The sequence below is a fragment of the Sebastes umbrosus genome, chromosome 23, assembly GCF_015220745.1.
Source record: "Sebastes umbrosus isolate fSebUmb1 chromosome 23, fSebUmb1.pri, whole genome shotgun sequence".
NCBI classification, from domain to species: Eukaryota; Metazoa; Chordata; class Actinopteri; order Perciformes; family Sebastidae; genus Sebastes; species Sebastes umbrosus.
The window spans coordinates 4,915,092-4,932,082 of record NC_051291.1 but is presented as its reverse complement, the minus strand read 5'-3'; the positions used below and the strand labels follow the sequence as shown (position 1 = coordinate 4,932,082).

Genomic DNA, 16,991 nt, shown 5'->3' with positions numbered 1-16,991 from the left:
AAATACATTTAAAAATTCAACTTTAACATTTTCTCATGTTTATTTTAATTATAATTTCTGCTTTAACTTAATTAAGTTTTAACCTAATTGTGAAGAACAATAATAACATTTTTACCAGAGTATTCAGGGTTCTAAACTTGTTCACTGCACAAAATACCACACGTTTTAAAAATAGTAGTTTTAAAAGGTAGTGGAACTACCGTTATTTATATTTATCTATTTATTACATCTACCCTAGCTGTTTTACAAATGCAATTACCTCTGTTTACATTACATCTATTTTTATATTTTATTCCTCAAGTGTAATACTTCTGTTTATATTTATTTATTACATCTACCCTACCTGTTTTATTTGGTTTATAACTGTGTGTGTGTGTGTTTTACCTGTTATATGTTTTATCTGCCTCGTTTAGTCTCTGCAAAATGTCACCCAGCGTTATTACGCTTTATTTTGAAATGTAAAGGGGATCCCGATTCATGCGGTGATAATGAATGGGGTTGCAAGCTGTCCCAAGCAAAACGCCGGGTACCCTGGCTGTCAAAATAAAAGCTGGGGCATGAATGAAAGAACAACATAAAAAAGGGTGATGAAAGTAGGAGGCAAGTGTGAACTTATAGTTTCCTAGAAGACGTGGGTGTTCTGTTCTCATTCATCCCTCACGTTTCTACCACCACTCCTCCTCCTTTGTAAAAAAAACATGCAGGAGGAGGAGGAGGAGGAGGAGGAGAGAAAATGAAGTCAATTATACAACACTCTGCTTCTCTGCAGCTCTCCTCCTCCTCTCCTCTGTTACTACTACAGCTGCTGCGGCTCCACATGTAGCCTCCAACCGGCACCCCGGCTCCAGGCTCTCTGCAGGCATGTCGGTGACGGTGTTGGTGGCGGATCGGGCAGCAGGTAGGAGCATAATTCAGCTTTTATTTTATTATTTTGTTGCTTTTTCTCATCATTTGTTGGGAAAAACAAATCAAAGCAGAGGTGAATACTTCCTTAAACTTCTTCTAAACTTCTTTCATGCGACTAATTATGTTTATATTGTATTTTTACACGTAGTTACAGTGTATTTGTTGTGTTAATGTGAACGACTGTAGTCCATTCAACTATTTTTCCGCACTACCTGACGTGCGCGTCCCCGACTGGAAAGCGCGCTTCCGCTACGCAGCTGTAACCATGGCGACAATTTCCCCCCCCTTTAACAAAATATATTTTTAATAATTAACCGTATTTTTTTTTAAGCTACTGTCCACCGACATCTTTCTCTGCTTCTCCAAAGTATTTATTATTATTATTTTTTTTTAATTTGCCTAAACTTCCACCAAACTTTTTTTTTTTTTTAATTTTTTTTTTTTAATTTATTTGTTTTGTATTTACTTATTTTTTATTTATTTAATTTTTTTTTTTTAATTTTTTTTTTATTTCAAAATGACAGTATTTTTTCACCCTTAACAAGATATATTTTTTATTAATTAACCGTATTTTTTTTTTTTTGCTTCGCTAAAGTATTTTTTTTTTTTTATTTGCCTAAACTTCCACCAAACTTATTTATTTATTTTTTTAATTTTTTTAATTTCAAAATGACAGTATTTTTTTCCCCCTTAACAAAATATATTTGTATTAATTAACCGTATATTTGTTTTTAAGCTACTGTCTGCCACCATGTTTCTCTGCTTCGCCAAAGTATTTTTATTTTTTATTTTTTTTATTTGCCTAAACTTCCACCAAACTTTTCAAAATTACAGTATCCATAGTAACAGCAGAAAACATTAGCAAGTTTTCATTGCTTTTTTGTTTTGTGAGGAATTGTTGACAGATATAATTCCATTTCTTTTATAAATACAAAGAAATTAGGCTTTTTTTGTGTAAATTTACACTTGTGAATGTGGAACTTTGCGAGAATTAAAATTAAATTAATAAGAAAAAATGCTTTACTGTCTTTGTCACTGTAATCATAGCAACTTCCACCAAACTGTCCTCGGTGGAGCTTATAGTGTGTCGTCAGCTCTGCAGCAGCAGCTTCAGTCTAAAGTGGGTCAGTAGATCAGTAGAGCAGCGCTGCCTGCACTGTGCAGCAGAGGGAGGCAGTCTCATCACTGCAGTAGTATGGCAGATAGCAAAAAGTGTTTAAAGCAAACTTAAGGATTTCCTGAGTCAGTGCTCCACAGACAGACTCAGGAAATCCTTTGTCCCCCGAGCCATCAACCTGTACAACAACTCTCTAGGGAGGCATAATGTGACTACATATATGCCTTAGGCAGATCAGATCAATACTTTGGTCAAGACAGAAAGCATATCAACTAACTAACCAGACAAACAGTTGCAGTTTTAAGTGAAAAATCGTTCCATCTATACAAATATGTAGTGTTTATCGCCTGTGACTCAGACAGCCAGCCTGTTCTGTGTGTTTTTCTACAGATGGATAGTCTGTATTCACACAGCTATTGTGCAAAAACCTTCTGACTCGAGAGCGCTTCCTTTTGTTGATATTCAACACCGGATGGCTGTTTCAGGCCACAGCTTCAGAGATCCGTCAACAGCGCCGACATCGCTACCCTTTGCAGTTTTATTAATCCATTAGTGCTCCACGTTCAGACCACTAATGTGTATCTATGGATGAAAACAGCTTGCTCTGTCACTGAACCTTCATTTGTAGACTCTTGATAAAAATGCCATATCACATAACCTCTGGCTAGACTTCTGTTTCGTACATTTTGTCCACAAAGGCTGTGGCTACAGCTGTATAGCTCTTATATTTTCCTTTTGTTGCAGTTTTCTGAAATTGTTCATTAGTAATACTGTAATAATAAGGGTTGCAACTAACAGTTGTTAACAGTTATGGATTATTTTCTTAATCTTCACCCACGAGTCTCCCCTTTACAGACATGCCCACTTTATGATAATCACATGCAAGTTTACATTACATTTTTTCTCTATCAAAATTTCAAAGTGTACACACTCTGGTGTTGCAGAATTATATAAATACTGATTTGTTAGTTGTTGTTTTGCACACGACGAATAGTCAACCCAGCTTGTGTCCATATTTGCTGTGGCTGTTTAGCACAGACTGTAATTTATGCTGTTTGGACTCTCCTGTGTGACATTCCATGCTTATCTTTCACGACCTGTCGTTATGTGTTCGTTCTGTTACTACTTTGTTCTGTGTTGGAGGAAACATAGCAGCACTTTTTTAAAGCTATTTTTAAGACATGTTGAGTTTGAGCAAAGGGCTGAAATGAGTTGTCTGCAAACTGTGCATGAATATCCTCTGTATTTCTCATATAATAGTCTAATGTCATAAAGCAGGTAGAGATCGGGCAGATGCTTTTTTTTTTGCGTTCCACTGTGATGTTTGTCAAGCAGTTAGTTGGCTCTCTGTCTGGTATTTATTGGCCATTTTACTGCCCTTTGCTTTTTGTTGTGGACACAAGTATATATGGCTTTTTATTGCTGAATTAGCTGTGTGCTGGTTTGTATTGTATCATATTAGGGTATTGTATTGTTCCAGCCCAGTCGCACAGCTGTCCAGTGTCACAAAGAGCCTATTCACAAAATTGAATGTATTGATTTGTGTACATAGACATGAATTTCACAATCAATTCGTATGTAATCTAGGTAATTGTGAACCGGGAAGTATAAAGAGTGGCAAACACCGCGTAGGGAGGAGGTTAGGGTGGAAGGGTGGGTCGATAAAACACAGGACTTTAGACCAGGAGACCGGTGTTGGTACTCCGTCAACGTTGATTTATTTGTCATGTAACTTCCGTACTTAAGTTACGCCACTTCCGGAGTTTATTTGAATCCAAACCACAATCTTTTCCTAAAGCTATTGAAGTAGTTTTTATCACATAACTTCCGTACTTAAGTTACGCCACTTCCGGTGTTATTTTAACCCAAACCACGATCTTTTCCTAAAGCGATCGAAGAGGCTTTCGTAAGTTATGGCACTTATGGAGTATATTTTAACCCAAAACGAGATCTTTTCCGAAAGCTGTCTGAGTAGTTTTTTTTCACGTAACTTCCATACTTAAGTTATGGCACTTCTGGAGTTTATTTTAACCCAAACCACGATATTTTCCTAAACCTAACTAAGTTGTTTTTGCCTTAGCCTAACCAAGTTGATCTATTCCTAAACCTAACTAAGTAGTTTTATTTTGAAAAGACTGTAGCGGAAATTGACACGTGCGTCACGTGTTGCTGTACATTCGTAAGTAAAAGCACGAAAAATACGTTGTTGAAAAGGGAAATTCGTGTCTATGTACACAAATTAAATAGATTAAATTTACTCTTACACAAACTGTGTTGCTCTATATCATGTCTATAATTCAAATCAGCTCATCTATATATATACTCATCTAAACTTTCCACTACCAAATACCTTAAAGTCATTCAAGTGGGATGAGCTGTACAGTACAGCTGTAAAGAAGTGCATGTAGGTCATGTCGTGCGAACTCTTGTACTGTTGGTCATACTGAGTTTGTCACACTCCCGTGCATCTCCACCGTGGGCTGCTGTCTATGTTTCTGTGCTTCACTATGTCATCTGCTGCCCTGGCTGCAGGCTTTGGCATCTCTAATCAGCACTTTAGTCACGAAGGGAGCTTTTTGGCTCAGACGTGCTATCGGCACAGCAACAAAGCAGGCACTGTCGCTTCCTAGATGGCACACTTCAGCCAGTCAGCTGGCAGAGCTCCCACAGGGGAAAATGTTCCTCGCTTACAAGGAAACAGGAAAAAAATACTATGACGTTGGAGGTGCTGCAGCATCAGTGGTGAAGAGGTGTGGTCGGTGGAAGGGAGAGCTGGCAAAGCGAATTGCTCCCACATTCCACTTTTGCGTCAATGATGACCCACTAAACACCACAGGGATTAATGACAATCATCTCAATATCGTTTAAGTGCACTCCACTGCTGATTGAAATGTAGTCACGCCTGGCCCTGTTTGTAGAAGCTGGTTGTGGCTTTACATAAAATGTTATTCATACAGTATATAACTGTGCAAAAGTTGCTTGAAAAATACTGTTTTTAAGTGTTCCAGCTCCTGTTATAAGACTACCAGAAAAAACACATATTAATCATGAAAAGTTTTCTATTATTATGAATAACTTTTCCTGCTTTTGTGAGAAAAACAGGAGAATATGGGTCAGTGACAGCGAACAGTCACGTTGAAAAGCTTCCTTATTAACACTTTTTTTTCCTATAATAAATGGCACAATTTAAAGTATGGTAGTCCTGAGAGGGAAGTAGGTCGTTGTTACAGCATTATATAAACGTTAGGTAAGACGATAGCCCAAACCCCATTTACTCTCTCACATGCCTGTTAAACTGAATAAACTCAAGAGCATAGCTGGAGGTTTGGCGCCGTTCAACGGCAGCCTTCAGATAGTGCACGGAGAGCGAAACATGACAACAGATCAGGGCTGAGCCAAGGCATTTTAATGTGTGTCTCTCTGTGTGTGTGTGTGTGTGTGTGTGTGTGTGTGTGTGTGTGTGTGTGATGGGGGGAAGGGGAGGTGGTTTGGCGAGAAACTAAATAGAAGAAAGAGAGGAATTCTTCTTCTGGTTTCAGGCAGGCATGGGTCAGCTGTTAAAGCTTTTCCACACTTTGACAAACATTCCTGAGTGAGATATCAACCTTTTTAAAAAAGAATTGCCTCCCCCACTATACTGCAAACACATTTATGAGTCACTGATTGTTTGCTCACAAAAAAAGGCATTTGAGGACAAAAATGGATTAAAATATTGATGGATTATTTACAGGTTGAAACAAAGCTGTGCAACAATAACAAACATCAAGAATACACAGCACATAATACGGGCTACTTTATGATACAAATACTGCTTTGTAGGACTTTTACGGAAGCAAAGAAATGCCATAATAGAGTGATGCAGGAATGACCCCTAAAACACGGAAATGAGTTAGCATTTTAGCACTTCCAGTTCCCTCGTCTTGAGGTCAATGGGTTTTTTGAATGGCCTGTGGTTAACACGAGCTGAAGAGATTTTAATGTTTTGTTAGAATAAATAAATAAATGACTCAATAAATGACTCAATAAATAAATAAATAAATAAATAAATAAATAAATAAATAAATAAATAAATAAATAAATAAATAAATAAATAAATAAATATTTAATTAAATGTAGCAAAAATAATGTTAAAAATAAATGTAGACATTATTTAATTGATAAAATGTGATATAAATTGATATTTCTGTTTTAATTTGCTTCTATATTTATTTATCTTAGTATTTAATCCCTTTTTTATTTACTCCCGTTTAATTTTCCCTTCTATTTATTTATGTATTTATGTAATTATTTATTTATTGCCGTCATTTGCATAATGAGGCAGAAAGAAATGTTAAAAGAAATGTATAAAGAAAAGAATACAAAAGTAAAGAAATGGTGAAATGTAAAGGGAAATTCATGCATAAGTAAATAAATAAATGCATAAATACTTAAATAAATACATAGATTTGAAAAAAAGTAAAATAAATAAAAAATAAATGCAATAAATACATAAATAAATAAATAAAAATAAATTGCAAAAATAAATAAATACATCAATTAATGTAATTAATTAATTAATTAATTAGTCAATTAATACAAATAAATATATAAATAAATAAAAAAGGGAAAATTAAACAGTAGAGTAAATAATTAAGGGAATTAATTCAAAGATAAATAAATAAAGAAGCAAATTAAAGCATAAATATCATTTTATGTCACATTTTATCAATTAATGAATTAATGGCTTAATTTATTTTTAACATTATTTTTTCTTTATTTAATGACATATTTATTTATATCATCATTTATTATCGAGTCATTTATGTATTTATTAATTTATTTTTGATTTTGGGACGTTCAGTCCTCCATAGATGTGGCCTTACTAATTTGTACGAATATTCATTTTCTGTTTCTTCATTCACTTCTGTATTTTAAGACTAAAGTAAGTACATTTAAAAAGTAAGAGTAAAATTTAAATGTTTAAAACAAATTGGGTTCAAGGCATTTCCACTGAATAAGAACCAGATTCAGCGTCTTTTTTATTCGCTGCTCAATACGAGCAACAAACCCAACAAACCCTCGTGGCAGAGCCAAGTCTTTTGCATTCATTCATGGTGAATTATTAATAGGGCAAGCCAGCGCTACAGAGCTCTCAAGGTTGATGTATTCATGTGCAGTCTCTCACATCACTGTGATGGTTGTTTTTCATGTTTCAGATCTCGCTGCGGGGGAGGAAGGCCTAGACCAAGCGGGCTCCTTGCTGCCAGCTGTTGAGCTGCCAAGGAAACGAAAGGGAGATGTGGAGGGCACCCATGTACAGTAAGAGAGGAGTGCTATGTTGATATATGATAAATCACACTGTCCTGTACAATGCATCCATTCCTCTTCTAATACTGTAAATGTCAATTCAAACTTACAGGCAAAGCGACGACTTCCCAATGGACGATGACCTCAGCAGGTACACACGGACATTTTGACTTCTTTTCTGTCTTATGAGGGAATATTGGAAATTAATTTTTAATTTTTTTATCCTTTTATTTGCAGATCTGAAGCAGAGGATCAGCAAGTCAAAATGAAATGCTTCAGGTAATTCTATTTTTACATCAAATTACTGTGACATCTGTGTCTTGAAAAGCTTTTCATTAGTCTCCATTTATGTGACTAGTTATTTTAAAACTACAATGACTTTCTGACCACGCCTGCAGGGAGCCTCACCGACAGATCGAGAAGCGGCGGAGAGACAAAATGAACAACCTTATCGACGAGCTGTCCGCCATGATCCCCGCCTGCCAGCCCTTTGCTCGAAAACTTGACAAACTCACCGTCCTGCGGAAGGCCGTGCAACACCTGAAAACCCTTAAAGGTAACTCTGAACCCTCCTGGGCAATTTTTAATAAAATGCCAGCGACGCCTTTTCTGTTCCATCTAAAAGCTTGTCCTGTATCCTGTGTCTTCAGCCGGGACAAGCGGCGCCTTTAACGACACCACCTACAAGCCTTCAATCCTGCCTCTTGATGACCTCAGGCACCTTCTGCTCAGGGTTGGTATTAACGTTACTCACGTACGACCCCCGATTAGTCCCATTTGATTATTATATCTATCTGTGTATTGTTATGTATCTATCTTTCCTACCAGGCTGCGGACGGTTTCCTGTTAATTGTTAGTTGTGACCGGGCTAAAATCCTGTTCATCTCCGAGTCCGTCTCCAAGATCCTCAACTTTAGCCGGGTGTGTTGCACTTCTACATCACACACTCAAGCGGAGTTGCAGGCCTTGAGGCCATCCTGCTGGTTCAGAGGGCTAAGATGCACAACATTTAACTTAAGGGAACATTTTAGCCCTACTGCATTTTGTCAGTTTGGGACCCCAAATAAAAGCCTCCACTTCATCTACTCTCAGCATAGTGCCTCAGACAGTTTGCTTATGTGGTTGAGGAGCTGAATCTTTATGACTCAGTCTGCAGCACAAAATTGTATGTCTGCAGATTTTATGAGCAAATAAAACAAGAAACATTTTATTGAAGCTCCAGTGAAGGCCTGATAGTGTTGTCTGCAGGGCCGGCAATATCTGAGCTTTTATACCATTCTTTAAAAGTCTGTTTATAGGGCTTGGCAGCCGCCAGAAATGATAACCACACCTGCTCTACATTCTTGACAACATTTTGCAGCTTTGAGACGGACTGTAAGCAAGCAGAGAGGAATTATGGAGATTAGGTGGGATGCAACAGAAAAGCTTCTAAAGTATCTGACACCATGTCTGCAGGGCAGCACGTGTTATTTTGGGGCTTACCAGTAAATCACTGCTGAATACACGCTGCAGCAATTCTCGAATACTCCAGTACTGTATGTAGAGCTGACAAACAGCGAGGTTATTATGAACAAAGACAATTAAATAAAACTAAAGTTGATTGTCATTTTGGGTTCTCAGTTGGAGCTGACCGGACAGAGCTTGTTCGATTTCATCCACCCCAAAGACATCCACAAGGTGAAGGAGCAGCTGGCGTCTTCGGAGTACCCTCGCCACCGCCTCATTGATGCTGCAAGTAAGTCCATTGCCACGTCAAGGTCTGAGAAACAACTGAGAATGTAACGCATTGTAGGACGAGTAGAAGTCAACATTGTGTCGTTCTGTGCGCAGCTGGCGTCCAGGTCCAGGTGGACGCCCCCGTCAGGCCGCCACACTTGTCCCCTGGGGCCCGGAGAACCTTCTTCTGCCGGATGAAGCACAGTCGGGTGGCTGGGAAGCAAGAGGACAAACACTTGCTGCCCTGTCCTTCCAAAAAGAAAGGTGGGTTCAGACAAGTGTTTGGCCTGAAAATGGTCAAACATCAACATAATATTCAAGCTATCAGCCGTATGGCTCCAGATTTATTTGCTTTTGCTTTCACAATCTTATCTGACTACTAAATCTCAGAAATGTTTTTCTAAAATACTACTGGAGCCAGGTCCGTTATCTTCAAAGCCATTTGGACCATAATATCATGCTGATATGACAGAGTGTAGATACGCAGAATACAAATATACACAGAGTACACGCTGACCCTCTCAAACCCGCGGCCCCCGTGGATCAGCGCTATTTTGGATCGTTATATTTCTGTTACCTCACTCTCTTGAGAGCACTCGAGGTGATTCAGCTAAGAGGAAACTGAGTTTATCTTTGAAATGATCGCAGCTATTCCAGCTTCGTATACGCACTCATGACATGTTCAGTCATGGACCTGCAGGGCCCAAACAGAGGAGGAGGAGGAGGAGGAGGAAGAGGAGAAGGAGGAGGAGGAGGAGGAGGATGTGTACCAAAAGATTAATAATATATTGAAATGTGTTTCTAGGCGGTGAGGTCAATGTTCGGGTAGCCAGCGGAAAACAAACAAAGTAGAGTGGAAAATGTTGATCTGGATCTGGTAGGAGCGGGTGGGTGTGTTGTGACCCTCCGTAAACCCTCCCTCCACCCCATTGGCTAAAGTTTGCGTGCAAGTAGATGAGCCTAAATCTTTATTTCTATGGCCAAGTGTGACCGCAATTTCAATGGAAAGAATGAACAAAAACTACTCTTATTTAAAGGTGCAATGTGTAGGATTTGGCGGCATCTAGCGGTGTGGTTGCAGATTGCAACCAACTGCTCCGTGAAGGGGACCCGCTCTGTACGTAGATATAAACGGCTCATTCTAAGCTAACAAAAACACAACAATTCTTATTTTCAGGTGATTATACACTAAAGAAAACATGCTTATTAATATTTCCATTTCTGCCAATAGATCCTCCTAAATGCTACACACTGTCCCTTTAAGGTTGTTGTTGAAATACACACACTTTTCACAATGTGGGTCAGTTTTGTCAATGAGTCATCTCTTGGCGGAAAGAATTCAGAGCTTGAATGAGCATGAATTGTGGCATCCCAAATAGATGCCACAATTTCCAAAAGAAACACATGTAGTCCTGTACAGGAAGTAGGTCAGTGTGTTGCAGCATTGTATAACCACAAAGTAAGAAGATGGTCCAAAACACCACTTACTGTAAACACAATTTCGGTGACAGAAACAGGAGGCGTGGCGCCACTTAGTGGCCAATCTCAACAACTGCACTGCAGCACATAAAGAAGAATCAGAATCAGTTTATATTCCCCAAGTACATACACTGCTCAAAAAAATTAAGGGGACACTAAATCATCACAGTATAACACCAAGTCAGTTAAACTTCAGGGATATCAATCTGTCCATTTAGGAAGCACAAATGATTGTGAATCACGGTCATGGCCGTTTTCAAAGGGGTCCCTTGACCTCTGACCTCCAGATATGTGAATGAAAATGGGGTTTATGGGTACCCACGAGTCTCCCCTTTACAGACATGCCCACTTTATGATAATCACATGCAGTTTGGGGCAAGTCATAGTGAAGTCAGCACATTGACACACTGACAGCTGTTGTTGTCTGTTGGGCTGCAGTTTGCCATGTTATGATTTGAGTTTATATGCTAAATGCAGGGCTTGTGAGTATTTCTGGACAATATTTGTCATTGTTTTGTGTTGTTAATTGATTTCCAATAATACATTTATACATACATTTGTATAAAGCAGCATATTTGTCCACTCCCATGTTGATAAGAGTATTAAATACTTGACAAATCTCCCTTTAAGGTGCATTTTGAACAGATAAAAAATCTAAATACAAACTATTTGTTTTTGTGCCCGCAGACACCTACAGATACTGTACCCTCCACTGCACTGGATACATGCGGAGCTGGCCGAGCAGCCAGCTGGACTCGGATGGCGACGCCGACAAGGAAACCTCAAACCTGTCCTGCCTGGTGACGGTGTGCCGCCTCCTCTCTCACTTGCCCCACCAGCCTTCCAAAGACGTCAACGTCAAGCCCTCCGAGTTCATCACCCGCTGTGCCATCGACGGCAAGTTCACTTTTGTCGAACAACAGTGAGTTTCCCCCGATTCTCATAACCACCTTCCTGTCGTGAGTTGTGAATTTGTTCTGAGCACATGGTCCCGCTGAGAAAGAAATGGCAGAGTTGTGGTGAGGAGGCCTCTGAGCGAGTTTTGTCAGTGGAGGTAATCCTTTCTGTCTTTGCCATTGTTTCTCAGAAGGAGCTGCATCTTGATGGCATCACATGAAAAGCTCTTCTCATTTTTTGGGAAGTAAATTCATACCACAAGTATAGTGAATCATTTAATCAAAATGTCCCATGTGTGTGACTGCTGAATGTTACATGTGGAGAGGCATTCACTTCCACTCCTCACTGGTTTTTGAACAATCCTGAGTGACGGCAAAATTGGCGGAGAAAGCCAGAGTGACTGAACTCGTTCCGTCTCCTCTGTCTTTCCCAGAGCCACCGCAGTCATCGGTTATTTGCCGCAGGAAGTTCTCGGCACGTCGTGTTACGAGTACTTCCACCAGGACAACCTGCAGCACCTCACAGAGAAACACAGGCAAGGTGATGGAGCAAAGCAACCTCAATTAGCAACTTTAACCCTCCTATATCTGACTCAATTAGAACTTAAAGCTGCGGTCGGTAACTTTGAGCAAATATGAAACTGTCACTATATTCTGAAAGTAGTGCATGAAACAGATAATCTGTGGAAAATCAGGTTCCTCTGTGTCCTCCTATTTCAACGCGCCGAAGGAAAACAACCAAACCGTAGCTGTCAATCACCGTGACCGTTTTACAAAAATAACTTTTTATCATATTTGCTCAAAGTTACCAGCTTTAAATTGGGACAATTGTGCCCCCCAAAATAAGAGATGAATGTTTTGTAGAAGTTCAAGATCTTTTCTTCTGGTTTTCTAATGCGCTCTGTGACAACACTCATGTCCGATCTCTTGGCAGTTCTCCGGAGCAAAGACAAGATCGAGACGCAGTGCTACAAGTTCAAAACGAAATACGGCTCCTATGTTTCACTCCAAAGTCAGTGGTTTAGCTTCACAAACCCATGGACCAAAGAAGTTGAGTTTATCGTGTCTTCGAACAGGGTCGTCTCGTAAGTACTGATTCATTTATGAAGATGTGGATTATGTGTCTCAGATATAATACAACACTCATCCATTCATTCTTTAGAGCAATTTCCTTGACACTGGTTATCCAGAAACCTTTGTTTCTGTGTTGATTTCATACACACATTTTGCTTCTGATCATCATTTAAAATACAGTTTATTCATGGATATAGCAGCGTAAATACTTCTTTGCACCAGCAGGGGGCCCGGTCACACAAGAGATGAGGCAGGCAGCTCAAAAGCACTTCAGGGTAAGAAATACATACTGTGTGTATTGACATTTGTCTCTTGTGTGTGATTTTTTTTGTTTGTTTACATAAATTTGACTGTCTTCTCCTCTTCCACAGAAGACATAAAGCAAATACCCATAATTCCAGGCCTTTCCAGTGGTGTGGGCATGATGATCTACGCCGGCAGCATAGGGACCCAAATCGCAAATGAGCTCGTCGACTCTTACAGGTGCATTTTGTGTGTGTGTCTATATGTATATTGGATTGGAGGGGGGTGACATGACTAAAAAATCGCAAGTTGCGCTAATGTGTTAAAGAATTATAAATTTTGCTTATTATCACGTTAATTTTCACAGCCCTAATAACATAAAAGAATATTTATAATAAATAAAAAAAAATTTAAAAAGTAAAATTTAATCTCCTGCTGTGTTCCTGACTGTTGTTTAACAGGATGAACTCGTCTCCATCAAGCGGAGCTTCCAGTCCGTTTGGCCCGGCCCAGGAGAAAGGTCCACTGGTGTCCCCACAAACCAGCACGAGTGTGAGTGTCCTCTTAATCATTACGGCACATTTATGCTTTAATGTTAAAAAAAACGCTTTACTCTTCTCGTACCGGCTGTGCTGCAGCTCTTCTTTTACCCTCTGTCTGAAACGCTCTGTTTGAGCTCCTGCCCCCCCCTCCCAAAAAGCCCAATCTGCTCTGATTGGTCAGCTGGCCCACTCTGTTGTGATTGGTCAGCCGAACCAAACTCTTTGGACTCCGCTCCAGCTCCGCTCTAACTAGCTTTGTTTGAGGGCGTGCCTAACTAGCCGCTAGACAGGTATTATGCAAATGTGTTACTTGGTGACATCACCACGTTACGGAAGAAAAGGCGGGACTTCAAGCGAGGCGTTTCAGGCAGTTCAGGAACAGTACTTCTCTCTTTGGCGTGGAATTTGGACATTGTAACTTTGCAGACCTTTTACATGGACAGAAAACTATATAACACGCTAAAGGAAAGAGAAAAAGCACAAAAGCATAATAGGTCCTCTTTAAACTTTTACCTCCTTACACTGTTTTCTTGTTCTTATTTTACTGTCAATTTTAGTGGCATAAGGAGGTTAAATTCAAATGCGTGGCTAGATAGGTCATATGGAAATGTGTTATGCAATTGCATGCTAATTTTGGCGCTCTGTGGTATTTACTGTATATGCATATTAAAGCTAGTCTCGCATTATATTGTTCATTTTCAAGCGAATTAATAATGATATGGGGAGTTTTGGTCAGTTGGAAGCAGCTAGCGCAGGTCATGACCAGACAATTGATTGAGTTTGCGACCTCATATAACAATAATATGAGGTATTATCACTTGTAATAGAATGATTCTATCATACATGTATTTTAATTAAAGTAATGATTTGAGTTGTATTTCTACGACAGCGTTCTCACATGTCCTTATAGTGTCTCCATGTGTGTGTAAATCTTATTCAAATGTAAGACAAATTAAAATTTGATACATGCAGTGTACATTAAGACAGCGGCTACTTCTACAACTTGTTATCCTGAGTTTAATTACACACTCCAGTGGAGAGAGGTTAAAAACGCGAGGCCCCGTGCAGCGATTTTTTAACATCACATGACTTGTTCCAGGCGTCCAGCAGAGAGGAGGCAGCAGGCAGTTCATCGCAGTCCCAGCCTGACTCGAGGACAGTGGTGGACGCTGGCAGTGCAACTTCTGAAAGTTCAGGTACTGTCAGCAGGATAATCATAAATACAATCCAAGTTATCATCAGTTTATCTGTACTTCTCTGCAAAGAAGGGTAACAAGGTAACGTTTATAAATTATATATTGTATTATAGCTGATAAGAGACAATAATAACGAGTCAAATAGGCATTACAGTAACAGAATATTGATTCATATTTGATCAGCGCTGCCTAGTTTGACCGTTTGATCGGAGTTTGGGAGTGATTGACAGCTGCTCAGAGACGGCAAGGCTCCAGCTCGACTCTGATTGGTTGTTTTCCTCCGGTCTGTGAAATCTTGCAGATGCCGTTAGGAGCACCGGAGGACACAGAGGCACATTATTTTTCTTTCAGATTACCTGTCTCATGCACTACTGTCAAGATATAGTGACCGTTTTATAAAAAATAACTTTCTTTGAATCATATTTGCTCCAACTTGCCTACTTCAGCTTTAACGAAGTTTAATTAACAAACAATTTATCATTTATAAATGAAGGTTATGATAAAGTTTTAGAAGAAGAAATGAGCCGCGCTCACAAAACCTGCCCGAAGGCTTTTAAAAAGGCTTTTGACATTCTATATTGACAAAGAAACTCCAGCTGTCTTTGTATTGTTGATCCCACCCACCGTTTCACAGCTGCAGGCTCTCAATCAGCAGGTGATCCAATTAGGTGATGCAAAAGATCAGAGCAGTAAAATCCAACATTTATACAAATGCAGGTTTAAAAAAAAAAAAATCCTCATCAAACAATAGAAGGCATTGATCATTACAGATGGGTGATATCTCACAATATCAGAGTTTAAAGTCTTGGTTTCTCTGCTCTGTTCCACCCAGGCGAGCCGTCCCAGCTGGACTTGGACAGCATGGTGGTGCCGGGCCTGAGCAGCTTCAGCAGCGACGAGGCGGCCATGGCGGTCATCATGAGCCTGCTGGAGTCGGATGTAAACATGGGTCAATCAGGCGACTTTGAGGACTTACACTGGCCTTTCTAGACGGCGCACAGACTTTAAGCTCTCACATGCTCTTGTGCCGTTTTTCCTTGCCGAGAACTTGGTAGTTCTGGCCTTGCACATTGAACCCACTGGACTTGTACCAAAGGCCGCAAACGTGTCGTACTTGAGGAAGCCTAACAAAAGAGTTAATAGGAATTATTGTTACTGTGATTATGATGTTGAAGGAATGTCAGGTTAGAGTGTCACCGGAGCCTGTGGTGATTCAGTGTCTTCCTCAGCGACACTTCAGCTTAAAACCGAGACGTTCCACAGCAGAACGATTTATCTGTTCGCCTTGCTTGCCCCCCCCCCCGACGAGTGGCCAAGGTCTGTAGGAGAATCAGACTTCTGCCATGTGCAGTGCTGCTAGAGAAACTCCTCAAACCTTTGACATTTGCGAAACTTTCGGTACCCGTGATGACACGTGTTTTTCATGACATTTTTTTACTCTGTTTTTTTTTTAAAGATCCCCTCCAGATGCATTTTGAGTCACGTAAAAAAATACTCTGCAGAGTAATACTTGTCCGATATTGTGTCCAGTAAGTAGAAGAAGGCTAAAAAAAGGACGTCTATTGCTTCTCCCCTTTATTAAGAATTGCAAACTCATTAAATATGCAAAGATGGAAATGCCTCAGGCAACGCACCACACCCACCACCACTACTGGTCCAGTTATACTCCATTTGGAAGATTATAGCTTACAGTTATATATATTATATTATAGCGCACAAACTATCATTTAAAAGAAGTGCAGATGATTCTAATCATGTCTTTATGTACAGATATTATTCAGAAAGCATTTCTGATTTTGTCAGCACACCGCAGCCATCATATAGAACTTTTACTAAACCAGATAAGCAAAATTAAGGGTGGGACTTCACCTCTCTATTAGACTTTGAACCATTAGAAAAGCCTTGACTGAAAAGTAATTTTCTTGTGTACATATTGAAGGTTTCTCGTTGCCACTTGTGTAATACGCATGATAATTACCAATTGTGCTGTCACAAATCATGCTCATCTCAAATTTGAAGACATCTCCTGTTTTTAGCAGAGGAATGTAACAACACCCGTTAAGTTAAAGTCCAAAATATCAGTATCCATAGAGGAAACCACATTTTTTCAGTGGAGGGGGTCTTTGTAAAGTGGCTCTTTTCATATTGAATGTGCACTAAAGGACTGAGCCCTAGTATGCCTATACTGTGTTCACATATCACATATTTATTGTACGCCAGACAGTTCTGTGAAGGTAATCCACTGTGCACTGAACTCCTGAGAAAATATGGAAGGTACACTGTGGATATGAGAATGTTTTCCAGTGTTAACGAGGGACAAGCCAACAAGTTTTTAGTCCAGGGTTTTTTGCTGTTGTGTCATGTCTTATATACCCTTTAACCTTCCTGTTGCGCCCAAAATAGTATTTCAACAGCCTAAGACTGCACAGAAATTAGTATTTGTATTGCTAGGGAGACAATACTGTTATCTATTTCTTAATGTCCAATTACCACTAAAGCTATTTGTAAAAGAAAACCAGTGTAGCCTACTAACAGC

General features: G+C 39.5%; 1 protein-coding gene across 5 annotated transcripts; it reads left to right on the top strand.

Moving 5' to 3' along the window:
* The first annotated feature begins 520 nt into the window (after positions 1-520).
* On the top strand, positions 521-16,350 carry LOC119482678 (aryl hydrocarbon receptor nuclear translocator-like protein 1). Of its 5 annotated transcripts, none has more exons than XM_037760463.1 (17): positions 522-898; positions 7,219-7,321; positions 7,422-7,460; positions 7,547-7,588; positions 7,708-7,865; positions 7,960-8,042; positions 8,138-8,230; positions 8,930-9,044; positions 9,140-9,289; positions 11,192-11,426; positions 11,835-11,941; positions 12,335-12,485; positions 12,697-12,749; positions 12,846-12,957; positions 13,179-13,269; positions 14,359-14,455; positions 15,288-16,350. In XM_037760463.1, exons 1-17 carry the CDS (start codon positions 862-864, stop codon positions 15,443-15,445), a joined length of 1,824 nt encoding a protein of 607 aa, XP_037616391.1. In that variant the 5' UTR covers positions 522-861; the 3' UTR covers positions 15,446-16,350. The 5 variants fall into 5 exon arrangements, with proteins under 5 accessions (XP_037616393.1, XP_037616391.1, XP_037616392.1 ...); XM_037760464.1 differs by having other exon boundaries at positions 523-898; positions 12,700-12,749; XM_037760465.1 differs by lacking the exon at positions 8,138-8,230 and having other exon boundaries at positions 521-898.
* The last annotated feature ends 641 nt before the right edge of the window (positions 16,351-16,991 follow it).